The sequence below is a fragment of the Varanus komodoensis genome, unplaced genomic scaffold, assembly GCF_004798865.1.
Source record: "Varanus komodoensis strain SLA01 unplaced genomic scaffold, ASM479886v1 scaffold4, whole genome shotgun sequence".
NCBI classification, from domain to species: domain Eukaryota; kingdom Metazoa; phylum Chordata; class Lepidosauria; order Squamata; family Varanidae; genus Varanus; species Varanus komodoensis.
This window is the reverse complement of record NW_025335941.1, coordinates 8,989,143-9,008,612: the sequence shown is the minus strand read 5'-3', so window position 1 is coordinate 9,008,612 and position 19,470 is coordinate 8,989,143. Positions and strand designations below refer to the sequence as shown.

The following is a 19,470-nucleotide window of genomic DNA, read 5'->3' as shown; positions in this document are numbered from 1 at the left end:
AGGTCTCCTCCTCCTCCACCAGTGTCATGGTTTCTTTAGTAAGGTTAATGGTACTTAGTCCATCTCATTTACATCCTGACTCTTATTTAGGGTTCATGTTTCATATTTAGAGGGCAAAAATGCAAAGCCAAGCTATCTTCCAAAGCTAACATTCAGCATCTCTGCTTATGTCTTCTTTTACCATATTTCCCCAAAAATAAGACCTACCCAGAAAATAAGCCCTAGCATGATTTTTCAGGATGTTAGTAATAAAAACCCTACCCCCAAAATAAGCCCCAGTTAAGATCATCAGCCAGATGGAAGCTTTAAGTACGTTCAGTGCAACACATGATGGATGTATTGAATTATAAAACAATAATATTAATATATAAATAAATATAAATAAATAATATTTTGACATTAATACTTAAAATAAATGATAATATAAATTATAATTAAGTATTTGTAAATGCCCAAGTGGACACCTTTGGATGAGAAGTAAACACCTATGTAAATAGATGAACTGGAGACTTATTGCCGAATGACCAATTGGAGTACAGACCCAACACACGAATAACATGCGCACTTGATAACGAGCAGACGTGTTTCATAATTCAATATGTCATGTGTTGTAACAGACATACTTAATGCACTCGTGTGTTGCCGCTCCTGTCTCATAAATCTTCAATTAACACTTGATTTAATGGTAGATTTAAAGGGAATAATATTTTGACCCCTGGACGAGTACAAAAAGAAAGAGCTATTCTGTCAAGTACAAGAAAGGCATTGTGGAGGACTCCTGGGGCAAGAATCTTGAGGTTTTCTTGAGGAAGAAAAAATAAAATATCACCTGAAAATAAGCCCTAATGCGTCTCTTGGAGCAAAAATTAATATAAGACCCGGTCTTATTTTTGGGGAAACACGGTATATTTGCGATTTGTCCTGGGAAGTTGCAAATGGATACGGAAGGCAAATATTGGAGTTGTCCTAATAAAAGTTATAAGTTTTATACTTTGGAATATAGAAAAATTTGCCAGTTTCCCTTCACTCCTCCGAATCTGCAGGGTTTTTTTTCTCATTCAGATACTTTCTATGGGAGAAGCAGGCAAGCCCCAGAGTTCCAGGATATGCAATGATTCACCCACTGGCAAATGACAGATGCAACTAGTTTGAATATTCAAATTTTGGGCTAGCTTTGCATTGTCTTTCTGCAATTCCCTACCTCAGAATGTAAAAAGCAAACATCGAAGCCTGTTAAATTCTGTAACTTCTGATTGTTTTTTTCTTATCTGCCACTCAACATCTTGATGCATCATGATGTTTTTCCAATGTTTCCCTGAGGATTTCTCAATGTTTCTGTATTTTCCTTGTGTGCTTCTATATTATTTTTGCACATCACCCATTCAAAGTCTCATTCCTCTTCCTGCCATGCCTATGTGACAGCAACTGTATAAAACACTCTGTGTATGTTCTGTTCCTTGTAGCCAGTCTTAGACTGCTACCCTTCAGTGCTGTTGCAATTTAAGGATTCCTGTTGCTGTAAATAAATGGTTGAGTGCTTGATAGTATACTGCCACTGAATCTGAGGCTTCACTCAAGAGAGGTTTGAAATCCTGACAGATGCAACCAGTTCTGGCTTAAGCAGACAATAATTAATGCCAAATTGCAGAACAAAGACTTTCAAAAGAAAAAAAACCCAGTAATAAATCTTGCCATTAAGTTTACAGGACATGCAGTCCTGGACACATTTACTAGCAGGAAGTGCCATTGAACGCAGCACTGCTTACTCTAGTCTACACAGGTTCAACTTGTACAACGTATTGAGCTTTAATAAAAGATCTTTAGCCAGCTGAAATGCAATTTTTAGCCTTTAATAAAAAATGCCAGCAATGGGCCCCAGAGCTTACCATTTGAATTGCTAGCATAAAGTAAATTCCCCATTAAAGCTGAGGAAAGTTTCCCCCTTCTGCTTGGTTCTCCTCCTCGTTAGCTGATGACCTTTGTGCTAATCTCTAACAAACAACAGGGAAATTTGAAAACTATTTCAACAGCACATTCCTTTGCCAGCACAAGGAAAGTTCTTCAAGTATTTCGGTGCTCAGGCAGATGTGTCACTTGTGGAACTTTTCCCTCTCCACGTGGGAGAATTAGAAGTTGCAATGGCAAGCTGTAAAACTGTAGTATTTGTTTTGGTCCTCTATAGATAATTTTATTTATTTATTTATTTAAAACATTTCTATGCCGTGCCATTTGCCGAAGCCTTGGGGCAGCTCACAACATAAATTAAAATATAATACATTAAAAATATAAAACAAATTAACAATATAAAAGAAGTCGCCCTGGCCAGATAAATAAGCAAATACTGTTAACAATTAAAATGACACTTAAATAAAAAGGTCTTTGCCTGGCGCCGAAAAACAAATAACGACGGCGCCAGGCGGACCTCTCTGGGGAGCGCATTCCATAGATTGGGCGCCACCACAGAGAAAGCCCTCCTCTGAGTACCTACCCTCCTAATTCCTTTCATGGAGGGTTCCCGGAGAAGGGCCTCTCCCGCAGATCTCAAGGGGCGGGCGGGCATATATGGATGTAAGCGCTCCTTCAGGTAACCAGGACCCAAGCCGTTTAGAGCTTTATAGGTCATCACCAACACCTTGAATTGGGCCCGGACTTCAATGGGAAGCCAGTGAAGCTGACTGAGAACTGGAGTCATGTGAACATAATGCCCAGTCCCCGTCAGCAGCCTGGCAGCTCTATTTTGAACCAATTGAAGTATCCGGACCGTCTTCAAGGGTAGCCCCACGTAGAGCGCGTTACAGAAGTCAAGGCGGGAAGTCACCAGCGCGTGTGTCACTGTCGCCAGGCAGTCGTACTCCAGGTAGGGGCGCAGCTGATGGATCAGCCGAAGCTGAAAGAAAGCGCTCCTTGCCACTGCTGTCACCTGAGCTTCCAATGAAAGCTCTGGGTCGAGGAGCACTCCCAGGCTGCGGACCTTGTACCTCAGAGGGAGTGCAACCCCATTCAGGACTAGGTTCAATTCACCCTCTCCGAAGCCCGATCCGCCAGCCAACAGGACCTCCGTCTTGTCTGGATTGAGCTTCAGTTTATTGGCCCTCATCCAGCCCATTACCTCGGCCAGGCACCGGTTCAGTACAGCCACTGCCTCACCTGGATTGGTGGAAAATGAGAGGCAGAGCTGGGTATCATCAGCGTACTGATGATTCCGCAGCCCACACCTCCTGATGATCTCTCCCAGCGGTTTCATGTAGATATTAAACAGCAAAGGGGACAAAATGGACCCCTGCGGTACTCCATGGCAGCAGAGCCATAGTCTCTCAGCACCACCTTCTGGAATCGGCCATTGAGATAGGAGCGGAACCACTGCAAAGCAGTGCCTCCAACCCCCAATCCCGCTAGCCTATCCAGAAGGATACCATGGTCGATGGTATCGAAAGCCGCTGAGAGGTCCAGGAGAACCAACAGGGACTCACTCCCCCTGCCCTTCTCCCTGCACAGGTCATCGTACAGGGTGACCAAGGCAGATTCAGTACCGTACCCGGGTCTGAAGCCGGACTGAAATGGGTCCAGATAATCAGTTTCATCCAAGAGTGCTTGGAGTTGTCCCGCCACCACCCGCTCTAACACCTTGCCCAGAAACGGGATGTTGGCCACTGGTCTATAATTAGTGGCCATCTCTGGATCCAGTGACGCTTTCTTCAGGACCGGTCAGACTACTGCCTCCTTTAAAGGGGCAGGCACCCGACCCTCCCTCTGAGAAGCGTTAACCACTTCCAAGAGCCAGGTCCCAATCCCGTGCTTGGAATTATTTATTAACCAAGACGGGCAAGGGTCCAATAGGCAGGTGGTGGGATGTACTCGTCCAAGCACCTTGTACACATCATCAGGCCACAATAACTTAAATTCATCCATGAATTTTGGACCAGACGGCAGCATTGGTGTCTCCCCAGAAACCTCTGATTCACTAGTGGTGTCTAGCTCGTGAGCTAGATAATATCAGTAAATAAGTGTCACATTTTTCAGTTAATATAACTGTGGGGTTTTTTTTTAAGTCTTAGAGATTTTCTTGGGAGAATTATAGCTTGGGAATATTATAGGACTGCCATAGGTTTTTTTGTACTTTTAAGAGCACTTAGCTATGAAATGCCATTTAAATTATAGCATGGCCTGGAATCATACAATATATATTCAGAAAGTTGATGGCGGTTTAAAAGATGGATCTCTGAACACATTGTGTAAACTCATTGTACAGTTACAGTACAACCAGTTAAGCTTCTGCCTTATTTTACTAGTGTGACTTTTTAGCAGTGAAATGACAGAATTTAAAGTCTGGTCTATGACTGTGAAAAGATGAACTACCAGAAATGCAAGGCTAAAATCAGAAATGAAATAATTGCCATGGCTGCTGACATTTCAGTCACACAATATTTGAATACAGATTACTCTGTGATAGGGGAGCAATTTCTGCAAATTAAAGTTGCATTGTAAAAGCCCTCGGAAGCCAGTCTCCTCAGATGCAGCATCTTCCACAGGATGTTGTTTGACAGCAGGTTGCCATAGATACTCATGAAGGCTTGCTGGATTTGCCTTGCTTAGTCTCCAGTGAAGCATCACTGTGCCCTTTGTACAAATAAGATCTATCCGTGTCAACTCTTTGTAGTGTGTATTAATTTTGCTACTATGAATCTCTTAGAGAAATCCAGGGTTAATGATATTGAGTTCCCACAGGTAACTCAGTGGTTGAATTCAGACATAATGACAAACCATGGTGTTACCTAGCCACAGTTTAGAATTGAATTTATGATTCCAAAGCATCAGCCAAAGGTGGATTTGGAGCTGTTGCCTGCTTTGTTTAATCTGCTTCTTATTTCCATGTTCAAGTGCAAAATTCCGTCAAGCCAGAATGATGACGTTAATGAGGACAGGTCAGGTCAGACATTACACCAAAGTATGGTTAGCAGAAGCCATGATTTGCAAACATAGTTCAAGTCATGGTTCTGATCCTGGCTATAGAGTCAGAAATATCTGATTCTGATACAAGAAGCAGTTTTTATATAAAATAGCATTTGATGTCAGTTTCAGAGTTATAATTCTATTTTTCTCCTTCTATAGGTGAAGCTTAAACCATTTATTTTTAGCAAGATGAATATATTTTTACAAATGAATATTTAAAAATCTCTCTGGGCACAAATTCCAAGTTCATTAGAATTTATTTCTTATAATAAATCTAAATTAAAGGGCCATTAGCCATATGTTTATAGCAAACAATATGAGTGGGAAATAGTCTAGACAGTGCTAAACACCTCCAAGTTTCATTGCTTTCACTGAGAAAGATAAGTACATGGTTGTATCTATTCTCCATTCAAATCAATGAAAACATGCAATTTTGGCCCTATAGTGTTTGTTAGTAACTGTGTTGCAGAGTGATCATAGTAGAACACCTGCTTTGAAAGTAGAAGGGCAAAGACTCAGTCTGATGGCTTGGAGTGCCTTAGCTAGTTTGAGTACCAGTATAATTTAATCCACGAATGTCAGGTCTGTATGCTAATGTTCACACTGGTTACTTCTGCAGGCAGTCAAAATGAGAGAGTGTCAGTTCAGTCTGATGCTCTCTAAAACATCAGCAGGCAGAAGGTAGGCTCCAGATGTTTTGTACATCAACTACCAAAAGACCTTGACAATATGGCTAACAAGGTTGGGAGTTGAAATCCAAAATATCTAGAGATCAACTTTCTTCCCGTCCCTGGTCTAAACCATGTCAGTTCCTCAGTGACCAAGAGCAATTTAGACTAGCCAGTAGGCATGTTCCTTGAACTTTGCCTTTCAATACTGACAGCAGGAGTTGAAATATTAACATCTAACTTTATGCAACCGAGAGCTACCAGATCACTACTTGAATACTTAAATTTCAAAATAAGTCATTTTTGCTATTAAAAATGTAGACTCTGACTTCTAGGTCAGTCCACCCAACTGCTTGTGACCCAGACCATCTAGGGCTTGATGGTTGTCCAGCTTCTGTCTAAAGACCTCCAACAAATCACATCCTATCCCATAAGTGATTGGTATATTGTTAAAGTTCTCTTAGCTTTAAGGAGCTTCTCCTAAACTTCATCTGAAATCAACAATCCTGTTACTTAAATCTATTCAATTTAGTTCTGTCCTTGGGTAGAAAAAAAATATAGAAGTCATTCTATATGACAACCCTTCTGGTATTCCGGAACACTGACTTGTCAGGAGGCAAACTGTTCTTTCATTTGGATCCAGAAGCGATAAGCATTCCAGTGGATGAAGGTTAACTGGTTTATTAACAAAGTTAAATAGCACAACATATTATGCTATTAGTTGTAAGCAGGTGAAAAGGATAAAGCGTAGCGTACAACATCGCCAAGGAGAGCTGTTCAATTCTCCTTTCCGTCACTGGGACCCCAGGAGATCAGCAGTGGAGGGACCCCAGAGGAAGGCCAGCACACAGACCTGCTTGGTTCATCTCCTTTGGCACTCTCAGCACTTCTATACTTACAACCTCTGAAGGCTAAGTTTATACCATAATTAAAGACACCTCTTTGGATGGTCAATTTATCAGTCTGATGGCAGAGATACTGTTCTGTGTCTTCCTTAAAGTATGTCAAAGCAAAGAGACAGTGATCAACTTCTTAGGGATCCTCCTACGTTCTAAGATAACAGATCCTTTCTTCCTCTAAAATAACACATTCTTCCAGGGAGCATATACATTTGATAAAAGTCATAAGATCTTTACTAAAAGATGAAGAACAGTTTTTGCATCATGTCAGCTGTCTCCCTGAAATACAATTGTCTTCTGTTTCCATTCCATTCCCACATGCCCTTTTTCAGCCTTTCCTCATAGAATTTTTTGCCATGACACTTCCATTCTTTCTTGCAGTCTTTTGAACCTGTTCCAGTTGTCTATATCCTTTCAAAAGCGTGGCTTCCAAAACAGAACACATTACTCCAATTAGGTCTGACTAGTACATTGCCATTGAATCCAATTATATTCCTATAGTTTAGAGAATATTTCAACGTCCTAGATTCTACTAGCAATGGTGTTTAAGACAGGAATTTCCAAAAGAACTGGAATATACAGTTTCTGGCAGATAATGCTTGCTATGGTCCTTAATGTTAAAAAATATTTTTCAGGTCTGCCATTTTATTTACAGCTCACCTGTTACAAAGCTAAAATTGCATAAATGCAATTGTCTCTTTTCTCAGTTCTTACAATTTTCTTCTTCAATTGATTTGTAGAGAAGCTGATTTCCTGCAAAGAGAGAACTATTGTCAAGTTATCGTCCAGCTGCCTTTGCCATAATTCCAGAAAATGAAATGAATCAACATTTGTTAACATGTAGTTAAAACTTACCAAAATTCAAGGCAAATCAGAGAATATGCAGTGATACGTTACAGCTAATTTTTAATGTATAGAATGCTTTATTTGTTTTTTCAGTAATAATTGTTATTAAATGTTAATAACTTATTTTTTACCTTTCAAGCTTTGAGGTTGAGACAAATTCTGTTTATTGCAAAACATTAACCATAAAAATTCTGTCTTAAATCTTACACCTTTTGGTGAAATGGGTGTTGCTAGTATTTGTTGTCACTATGTTTTCTCCTATGTAAGAATTGTATAGACTCCTGTGGCAAAGTAGGGACGTGCCAATTTTACTTTATTACATTGAGGGATCCCAAAAACAACTAGTACTCCATATGGTTGAAGTTTTATATGGTATGTCTTCAAGTGGACACCATGTGTGAAACAATTAACAATATCCATTTATTGCAATATAGTTTTCAAAATGACAATTTTGGCTAGGAGACATTGCACGATCCAGCCAATTCAGCCATTTTAACTTCAGTGTTAGGGTGGCTTAAATATCTGAAATTTTTGATGAGTTTCTTTCTCAAATTTGTTATAAGAACCCCATGTATACATGTGTTCATTATGAAAGGATAAATTCCACATAAATACAAACACCTTTTTTAATCTGCCTGAAATGTTTCTGAATGATTGTTGTTATGTACTGTCATGTTGTCCCTGACTTAGGACAATCCTGTGAATGAATGCCCTCCAGAATGTACAGTGCTTCATAGCCCTGCTCAGCTCTTGTAAATGCAAGGCTTTGGTTTCCTTCATGAATTCAGTCCATCTCATATTTGGCCTTCCTCTTCTTCTTCTGCCTCCATCATTCCCTGTTCTTCAGTAAGAACTATGTTTTCCAGTAAGTCTTGCCTTCTTATGATGTGTCTGACGTATGATGACTTCAGTTTAATCACTTTTCTTCCAGGGAAAGTACTGGCTTGATTTGATCTAAGATGCACTTGTTGTTTTTTCTGTCAATACAGGGTATTCACAAAGCTCTCCGCCAGCACCATGTTTTGAAGGCATCAATTTTCTTCCTGTCTCCTTTCTTCTCTGTTCAGTTTTCATACCCATATACAGTGATCAAGAACACAGTCGTATGAATGATCTTAGCTTGTTTTCCACTGAAATGTCCTTTTACTTGTTGATCTTTTCTTAGTTTCTACATTGCTGCCTTTCCAAGTCTCAGGCTTCTAATTTCTTGGCTGTAGTTTCCGTTTCAATTGGTGATTGAGCAGAGCCAAGGTATGCAGAATTATGAACTATGTTTGCAATGTAATCAGCTGCAGCCCTTTGTGATTTAGTAAGTGCTTGGTAAGGTTACTCCTTTTTTTTATTAAACACAAACAAATCCTTCCTTCCTTCCTTCCATCCATCCAAACTCTTTTCAAGCAGCTTTGAAATGCCTTGGATTGTGGGGAAAGTTTAATTTATCTTTTTTGTTTATTCTTCAGGTCTATCAGCAGCCAAGTTGCTGTTCGATTCGGGATTGAATGTTGTGGTCTTGGAAGCTCGTGACAGGGTTGGAGGAAGGACATTTACTGTAAGGGTAAGTTAGCTTGTTTTATTTACATATAAACTATTTGCAGTATTGAGTCATCATGAAAGCTTAGTACATAGGGTTTCCTTCCAAATGCAAGCCAGGCCCACACTTGATTGACTTCAGCAAGATTTGCATCATGTACCTTCATGCTTGCCCTTATTCCTAGCACGCCCATGAATGTACTTGTATGTATCTATGGTGTGTGCATGTGCATGCATGTATATGTACATGCTGCTTAAATGTGATTCAAACATTTATTTCTGCAGCAGAACAAAGTGTAACAGACCCCAATATCTCAGCTAATCCAGAATAAAATCGCATATTAACTTGCTCACCCACAATACAAAACTTGATATTTGATCCAGAAATTGTGAATCTCAAATTTAATCCCACCTTTATTTGCCAGAAGCATATGCTTTTTCTTCCTTCTCTACCAGAATAAGCAGGTGAAATACGTCGACCTGGGAGGAGCCTATGTGGGGCCAACACAAAATCGTATTTTACGGCTGTCCAAGGAGCTTGGATTAGACACATACAAAGTGAATGAAGTTGAGCATCTTATTCATCACGTTAATGTAAGAACAGACACATTTCTGAAGTCAGGAGGAGTTGGATATGGAGGAGGGTGGATATTCTTACATTCTGTTATATTTTTTGAATTGTTGTAATTTAAGCTTTCAGGTTTATAAATTAGATATGGAACCATTTTGGAGATTAATAGGTGTGAGGGATTTCCTTCACTTGGCATAATTTCCAAAAGCCAAAATGGACAAATTGTCCAGTCCAAAATTGGCAGAACCCCAGTCCATTTCTGTAAACCATTATGCTACCATATATCTCTAGTTGCTGTTTGATTAAGCCATTTCCACTGGCTTATTGGAAGATGATCAAGTGATCCAATTTGACTGTGAAATCAAAATCATTTGAAAGACTGCAATGGGATTTAAAAACAAGATGCATTGCAGTAATTCTGTATTGGAAGTTGACCCTTTGTATATACAAGGCACAGAATTAAGCAAATGAAGAAATAATGTTTCCTAGTTTGGTGTGTGTGTGTGTGTTGCTTTTAACAAAATTCAGGAAATTGACTGATACTGATTTCCTCCAAATAAGGTATTTGTAGTAATTACTAAAAGGATGTGTTATTCATTGTAAGGGTAATTTTTGTCTTGGTTCTTCAAAGTGCAGTTTCCTATCCATGACTCAGATGTATTTGAACAGATTTTGGAAGGAAACCTAATTAGGTTTTTCTTAGATGAAAACTCACTGGCAGACCTAGTTGTCCAGGGAAATTTTAATGCTTAGAGAGCTTTCCTAATTATGGCTCTAAGGCAAACCCAGGATATTGACCTAAATTATTTAATATAACCAGACATTGATTGCTTGTCTTGAATAGGGAAAGGTTAATGATGACTGCTTGAGCCATTTTACCTGTATGTCAGGCCAGGGCAGAAATATTATTCCTTATATTATCTGAATTTGTCAGTGTCTCACTAATTGTTACAGTGGCAATAATGGCAGATAGTGATCATCACAGAGGACAAATGGTTTAAAAACCTTCAGGCTTTCCAGATATTGAAAATGCTGTCTGCAGTAGGGTAGCTGGACTCTCATTGGAACTGCTCTCTCACTGATTTTTGCGTTGTATATATTGATCTGTGACTGAACATTGACAGTTCATACAGGATATTAAACCTCATTCTGGTGTCCTAAAGAAGATCTAGCAGCCTTCAAAACTGGGGGTGGGGGCATAAATATGTTTCAAACTGCGAAACGTGGTATCCACCCTCCTGCCACCTGAAAATACTCTGTTTCTTAGCCCTTGTTTCCCCCTTAGGTTTTCCGTAGGGAATACTAGGTATATTCCTTTCTTAGAATGCAAATGACAAGTGTCCTCTTCTGTGTTTTCAGTGTCTACTGCTCTTTATCAACTGGCTCTATGCTCCTTGGCTATCTGGCCCAGTTTCCATCCAAATTTCACTTGCTTGTTCACTTCCATCTTGCCAATAATATACAATTCTGCCATGTGAGGGTTTGCCTTATGCTATTTTCTCCATGTCTCCACCTTTCTTCAGCGCAGTGTCTCTACTGTTCAGTGTCACTGTTTTTACCTTGCATTGCTTTATTTCTTTAAACGATTTTGTGTGCTATCCTTTACAGCATCCCCATGTACCTCTGTTGAATAATGTAAGCAAGAGATGTTTGGGGCACCCCAAACCAGGTGGCCAGCCTCTTGGGGTTCCTCTAGGAGGTGGAGCTTAGACTCCAAGCCCCACCTCCTGGAAGTATCTCCTCAGAGGGCATTCCCACCGATTCCCCTGATCTGACATCAGGGATAAAAGCAGATATTCCTTTACTGGATCATGTTTGCAGCTTATCCCCCACTGCTGCTCCAGTTGCACATCTCAGAAAGCAGTGAGGATACCTGGTAGCCTGCACCTTGCTTGCCCACACTGTGAGAACAGCTGGTCTTCCCCACGTGGGAAAGTCCTGCCCTCCTTCATGTAGGGCAGTCAGCACTTTTCTTGTGCTTCACAGAGGAAGAGTTTTGTGCTCCTTCCATCATGAAAGAAATGAAGCAGGGAGTGGTGTCAGGAGGCAGGGCTGCTTCTCCTGTCACCATCCAGAAGGTGTGGGTGGAGGGCAAGCTAGTCCCAGAACAGTACTACTCCCTGGAACACACCTTGCTGACCTCAAGTGCTGTGAGGTTTCTTCAGACCTCATCGCTCAGCTGTCCCCTATCACCTCATTGCCCTGTTCTTCAAGCAACACCTCTTCTGCCTTCACCCATGGTCCTTTCAGCTCCCTGTTTTTAATGCTAAGCCCATTTCCTGCACTGCATATTCCCTTAGCCAGTTGCCCTCTAGGCTTTGTGTCCCTTAACATCAGAAGAGCCATGCTAGATCAGAGCAATGATTCACCTATTCCTCCCTTACTTCTTATGACTTACAAAGCCACTTATCTTACTAGAACCTGCAGGTGAGCTTTGAAACCCTGACCTTTCTGGTCAGATTTGCTTTCAGTGCAGCTAGAATGATTGCATAGTCAACCAAACAGTTTCACAGCCTTCCTGCGGCAGTGCAATTCAATATAGGTTCGGTTATGGTAGGCTGGATGGTAAAAGGTAAGTATCCCTTGTAGCATGTAATAAACAAAGCAGCTGTCAAGCAAAGTTAATGTAGAAAAGGATGTTTAGAGTTAGAGTTAGGTGCTCTACCTATGACACCTGAGAACATTTACCACATGAGTTTCAGCAGTACCATATCAACATGTGCCCATATGGTAATGGTACACATGAATAGGCCAACAACACATATATATTTAAATGTAATGGGATGTATGTAGAATGTTTATATGCTTGAGCATTATGCCCAGAATAGTCATGATGTCTATTTTGACCCTCAAATGATTTGCATGCTGCTCTGATGACCCAGAACTGAAATGTTCGGACACTTTCTGACTGTAACATTAGGCCAAGGACTCACTTTCAAGTATCTCTGAATTCTTTACTATGAAACATGTAAAACATCTTGCGACTTTACCAGTGTGCTTCAAAGTTAATTAAAAACTCTAAACTGAAGTGCTTCTTTAATTCATTTAATAGGTGATATTCTTCCCATTAACAATGTGACAAAATACTGTCTGACCAGAAGTGTATACTGTATGATAAAAATAATAATTATGCTAAGGGGGCTATGGTGACACTAATGTAAACTTACCTAATTTCACATTTTTAAACCAATACATGAACCAAATCTCATTTTTCCTTCAAAATCTGCATTTCTATAAACTTTGCAATGCAATCCTCCAATTAAAAAGTGCACACAATAATGTGCCTCTTAGTGAAATGTGTACATAAAAAGCATGTGTTAGTGAAAATACTGTTCAAAGATGCATTATACGAGATTAAGAAAATATCTTGCAAAAATGTGTGTCTTAAGCAAAAAAAGTGTATTAGAATTCACATAGTATTTTAATTTTCACAAAAAGTATACACATATCATGCAGATAGAACTGCCACACACACATAATCTGGATTTGAAACAAGCTGAACTTAAGACTGGGATAATGCAAAAAGGAAACAAAACTGCACATACTTGCTTTCCATAATTTAGACCTATTTTACATTCCCCTCGGCCACCAGCAGACAGATACGGGAGCAGATGGGGGAAATGCCATGATGGTGGTAACATAAGAGAAGGGAAAGACAGAAGAACATGATTTGGGGAAGCTGCTTTTTGTGGGATCCCTGTGCCTGCCATAGCACACGGTTGTTGCTCTGAAATCTTATCAAATACTGCAGCAAAACTACAATATTGCTTTGCTTTGCAATAATTTTCAGTTTGGCAGTTCATATATTTAACTATAAATGATGAATCTATGTATAGTTATGCATAGAAATGTCTATATTATGCTGTCTGACACTAATCTGAGGCTAACGAACAGTGTTGCTAAATTCTTCGGAGCTGCGATGGGTGTCTGAAGAAGGAACCTGAGGGAGTGTGGTTCTACTTAGCTGGATGAAAGACAGTCTAGTAATGCCGCTTACTCCAGATGACGGATATGAATTAGAGTAGTAGTACATTGTGTCGAAGTGTTACTAATCTGACTGGGGTTTTATGACAGTTAATTTTTAATGTGTTTTCTTTCCCTGTTAAATTCTATTTATTCAAACTGAACTGATCTTTGACAGTAATAAAGTTTATCTACCTATGTCTCTCTTAACTACATAGTTATGGGTTTTCTGTCACATTTCTTTGATTAGGCTATCACTGTGGCTTGTCTGAAGTTAATACCAGGCCAAAGACATTTATCCAAGGATTATTAGTCCAATAACAATCGGGATAATTGGGATTATTAGCCCAATTTTATTAGCCCAATATATTAAAGAGATGAAAGCTAATTGTTAAAATGTTTTCCTTAAGTCATCCTTAACTGTCGGGGAAAAGTAGACCTCTCTGCCCCTCTCTAGTTAGGAATGATGTAGATGCCTGTGAAAGGGAAGAGAGAAGAGGCACAGCAAGCTGAGTTTTGGGGAGCTCTGTAAATAAGCAGACCAGGGAGTTGGAACAGTAGATCAGACTTTCTGTTGGAGTGTTTAAGCAGTGCTTCTATCTGTGTTCAACCTGTAGAGCTATTAGAACATTTGAATACTACAAAATGGGATAAACCTCCAGTGATCACCTTTCAAAGGAATCTAAATGTGGTTGAGTGCTGCAACCCTAGAACTTCTCACTGCCTCCGAACACCCACTCAGAAGGTCTTTCAAATCTTTGCACAGCCCCACCTCAGACACGTCATGCAGATGGTTGAAAAGTATGGGGAAAAGTCAGAACCTTGCAGAAACATGAAGAACAAAGATCTTGGGGTAAAGCAATCCCCACCCCGCCATATGCCACTATCTGGGACTTTCCTCCACGCAGTGGCAGAACTGTGCCACTCTCAGTGGCCAGGTAATATAATCAATAGTGCTGAAAGTGACTGGAGCCCAAGAGAATCAGCAGGATTATCTCCCATCTAGCTCTTTATTTTTCACCCACAAGGTCAGTTGTGGGGTGGGGGATTCATTATCAGACATGATAGGATTATTGTACAGTGGTCCAAGAATTATCCTTCTCAACAGAGCAGTAAACTTTATTCCAACACATCTGTGTCATACTGCAGGCAGGTGCAGTGTATTATTACTCTGCTGAGTGGTTTTGGTTTTTGATTTACTTCTTTCTAAAACTGTTTTTTTCCTTTGAACTCAGTCTCTTCTGATTTTATTAACTTGCAATTTTAAAACCTACTTTTCATGTCCTATGTAGAGAAGATCTTTGTAGTCTCCCTGGGTGCTTTGTATTTATATTCCATTGGCCTCACAGCTATTTTGAAACAGCTGCACATTTTAAATAAATATGCTGCCTACCTTGCATCAAGGATTATTCTCAGGGATACTAAATAAAATAAAATGGGACATAACCCTGACATATAAAAGCTCTCCTATCAAGTGATTCACATTGCAATCAATTTATTAATGTTTTAAATCAGATTATCATGCTTATGATGTAGATCATTTGAATTAATTTGTCCATTTAACCAGATACTTTATCAACTACTTATTAAAAATTTATTATTACACACAAGCAGCCCAATGCACAATCTAGTTAAGTCCCAAATGGAAGCAGTTTAGCTTTATTGATGGAAACAAGGACAGTAACCCAGTCTGAAGCCTTTTATATGGATTATAGCTATCATGTCTATTTTTGATGCTATGTCCTTGATCTGCATTTCTGAAATATTCTAAACTAGGGATATTTCAGAGTACAGTTCCCTCAATCCTTGCTTATTAGCCATACTAGACAAAACAGATAGAAGTGGTAGGATACCTAGTTACCTTCACCTGTTATAAATGAATGATCAGATTCAGGCAAAGCTCACCGAGGTAAACATGTTGCAGGTGCTTCTATTAGGTTGGAGACTCATGGGCGAATCCAAATTTGGATTGGCTTAGAAATAAATGTTTTGGTAAATGGCTCAGTTTATTTTGGAGCTAGCATAATATAACTTTGATCAACAGATCATCCAAAGATGGTCCCTATGATGTGGAAATAGGACAGATGAAGAGTAATGGATCTTGCCCCATCCTCTTCCTCCTTCTCTTACAGCTGCTAGTGTTGCAGCTTCCATCATCTTCCATCCATCCATATACCTTTTATTGTTGTTCTAGTTGTAGTTATTAATTTCTATACCACCCAATAAGCTCTCTGAGTGGATTATATGGGATGGGACATTGTTATGGGACATTGTCAGTCAATGTAATTCAGTGTAAAATTCAGATCTGAAAGCTCTTCCTTCTGTTTTGCAGGGCAAATCTTATCCCTTCAAAGGCCCTTTCCCTCCTATGTGGAATCCCATTGCCTATTTGGATTACAACAATCTGTGGAGGACAATGGATGAAATGGGGAAGGAGGTATGTCCTGTCTTAATTAGGGAGCTACAGTTGTTCACTTAGATAGTAGACAAAACACTAGTTGCATGACTGGAGATTCAATTCCACTGGGCAAACCTGTGCCCAGATGCCCTCCACCCTGCCCCAGAATGCAGGACCTTCCATCCATAGGATCAGTATTAACCACTGGCTGCGATGCCTGGGGTGGCTGTTGGCCAACACATTGAGAGAGCCACAAGTTGCCTGCTCCTATTCTAAAACAAGGATAGGAAGCCTTCGGCTAGGTGAAACCCTGTGAAGACCTTAAGGCACTGTATCAACTCCACACATATTTCGGGTTCTGGCCACCTCAGCAGGAAAAGGTTCCCCAGAGTTTAATGTCACATGCAGAAGCCTCATGCTCCAATGTGTCTGTAAGGAAAGAGGAAGCACAATCTGTCCCACTGTGAGTGTAACAGCATGCCACAGGTAACTGAAAATAGAACCAAATGTTTCTGATTTCCACTGTGTTTCTGACCTGGAGGAAGTACATAAAACTGAGACTCATTCAGGTAACCCTAAGCTATTCTTTGGCACTGCATTTGGTTCCAAACTGTCTCATTGAATTCTGTAGGAATCGTTCCCAAGTGAATGTCTGTGCCAGACTGGAGAACCTGCACAGAGGCTTGTGGGCCAAATACAGCTACTGTGGGGACTCAACCTGGCCCTCAAGTGTTACCCAGAATGCCATGCCCCTTTCCCTGGCTGTGCATTGGTCCTCTTTCACCCAGTCCAGAAAATAGGAGTGCTTCTCCTAAGGCTTTTTGCCTCTCACCCATGGAAGGCAGCTCCCATGAGTTCACCTGAAATTGAATTCAGCTCCTGCGTCAAAAGCTCTGGTGTAAAGGATGGCAAGCTTAAGAGAAGACTCATTTTTTGATAGAAACTCAATAACATGGTGCAGAATTTAACAGATTTCAAACAAGCTAAAGGTTTTCCATGGGAATAATCTGATGCATTGAACACCACTGATACAATCTGGAGCGTAGAGGGGTTGATTATATTGTAATAAATGGCAAAGTAGAGAACCCTTTAAGGGAAAAAAAAGCTCATTTGTGTCCTGGATTAAAAAATGCTTTTGCTTACTTTCTATAGAATTTAAATTGGTAAAGTCCTAACTGGATCTGTGTAATAATAAAGTATGCTGTTAATGTGGAAAAACAGTGGGCCCAATGGCAAGAGTGGTCGATTTCTACAAATGTAGAAAATACAGTTCTCTTGATTTCCAGATGTCTGTGGTTTCTTTCTTGAGCTGTGATGTCTTTTCTCTCTTAGATTCCCAAAGAGGCTCCATGGAAGGCGCCACATGCCGAGGAATGGGACAAAATGACTATGCAAGAACTATTAGACAAACTGTGCTGGACAAAGTGAGGAATGGTTTCATGCATACCATACCATACAGCCCCTTCTGACTCGCTCTGTTTCTATGTTTCTATATCCATGAGATAGGTGTCAATACTTCCTAAGGCAAACAACCCAGTCCTAAGAAGAGCAGTAATTTCTATTGCAGTGATGGGACTTGGATTAATTTCTGTTTCCATGGGGGTGGGGGAGTATGGCGAAATCATCTGTGTATAGGAATGTTCTATCAATCTATAAAATTCAGGCATTTTTTGTAGGAGATGCAACAATGCCCATGAATGGTGCAAAGCAACCCTTGGCTATTAGCCCTTTCATACATAAGCCAGCCTTCTCCCCGCGTCGCAGACGTTTTGGATGACATCTTCCTTAATTCCTGACCACGGGCCAGTGCTGAACAGAGCTGAAGGCTAAACCATCTGAAGGGCCCCAGAGTGGTGAAGGCTGGCTTGAGACATGCAATCACTGTTCTGTTTTAGGTGACTTTAAGGCAAATATCTGTGCAGAGTGCATGTGTGTGTGTGGAATCATTGTGTAAGGCTGCATCAATACTGCTTGCCTAGCAAACCTTATCTGAGTTGATCTTTGCTAATGGGATTATTGTGACATTGCTTACCAATTGCAAGGAAAGGTCCAACTATCACCCTATGGGGAGAAATGTATATGAATCAGTGTCAAGAATGCCACGGACTACTGAAATTGTGCTGCAGGTTTTTTCAACGGATTGAAATAAAACATGTATCTGAAAACAGCAGCCCAGAGGTGTCCAAATGCCTTCGGAAATAAAACTGTTACTACTTGGCATCTGAAGGCTTGCAACAAGGACCAAAGCTTTAATACAGCTGAGAAAAAGGTCCTATCCTAGGTGAACATAAATACCAAGAGAATGTAATAAAGAGCAGGGAGGGAAGTATTGCAGAAGGTGGCCCTCCAGGTACCCTAGACATAAAAAAGGGGGTAGATGACCTGAGGTCCTTCCTCCGATTTCAGAAGCCTTCTGCAAGTGATCAGTTCAAACCATTGAAAGGAATGATCTGTTCCTTCTCTGGAGTTTCTTGGGTAGAAAAGTTTGTGTGGGGGGTCATTTTGGAAGTGACCTCACTCTTGTGCATTATGTGGCCCCCAGCAGATCACCCCAAGGGAATATGGCCTTTGACAGAAAACAAAAAGTTCCCCATCCAAGTTTAAAGGAAAGAACCCACACTTTGAATCGGACCCAAAAAATCTGGGAGGCTGTTTGAGAATAGCTATCATATGCACCATCTCTGGTATGCTGCAGTCAATCTGCAGAAATGTAATTAAAATCATCATCATCATCATCATCATCATCATCATCATCATCATCATCATCTAGCAGCCTCGTTCCCCACAGTTTCTGTGAATTTCCCACAAGACAGTTCCCTTCTGCTGACTGGGCCCATTCTGGAAGTGCTGATTCTGAGCTAATTTCTAGTTGCCACAACAAGGGCTAGCTCCTGGCTTTGCTAGTGTTCATCCTACTTGTACCATGGCAGCACTGGGCACAGCCCTGAAGCTCCACACATGACTCACAAGATGTTTAGGGACTTGTAAACTGGTTGCACATTCACCGTATTCCTCTGCCTTGGAATTTGACCTAAATCAGCCTTTCACAACCTGGTCTCCAATATGTTGGACTGCATCTACCATCACCCATAGCCTGGCCAAGGGATATGGGGCTGGAGATTGTGGGGAATGTACTCTAAAACACCCAAGGACCACTGGGTTTGGGGACACTAGTCTACTGTACATATGAATGAGTTGGACCAGCAAGATCAACAGATTAAGACTTGGGAAAGGATTTCAAATGACCAGAGCCCTTTCCTTCTTTCTATTTTTCCATTTAGAAATCATCCACTGTGCGTATTTCATGTACTTTAAATCTGCTTTGTTATCCACATTTATGATGTGTGTGTGTGTGTTTAAAGACTTCCTTTTCTAATGAAACAAAATAGTATTTTTTTCCTTACATTTCAATGACAAATGCAACAAACTCATATTGTCTCACATTGCATTTTAGAGCATTATCCTGTGCAGCTGAACATGCATGATGTATTAGATTCCCAGTCAGATTTGGCAAGCTGAAATGCAGCACAAGAATTATGTTAGACTGCTGTTAGAGTCAGTGACTGCATGCAAATGCTGCATATTTGATTAATCATTCAAAGGTCAGAGAGAGAGAGAGAGAGAGAGAGAGAGAGAGAGAGAGAG

At 40.4% G+C, this 19,470-nt stretch overlaps 1 protein-coding gene across 1 annotated transcript in view; it reads left to right on the top strand.

Moving 5' to 3' along the window:
• The window catches only part of LOC123029302 (amine oxidase [flavin-containing] B-like), a 56,217-nt gene that overhangs the window by 16,087 nt on the left and 20,660 nt on the right, over positions 1-19,470 (top strand). The window contains exons 2-5 of the mRNA XM_044442122.1: positions 8,824-8,918; positions 9,350-9,487; positions 15,760-15,864; positions 17,158-17,249. Of these exons, the coding sequence (XP_044298057.1) occupies positions 8,824-8,918; positions 9,350-9,487; positions 15,760-15,864; positions 17,158-17,249 (430 nt within the window). The remainder of the gene's footprint in view (positions 1-8,823; positions 8,919-9,349; positions 9,488-15,759; positions 15,865-17,157; positions 17,250-19,470) is intronic.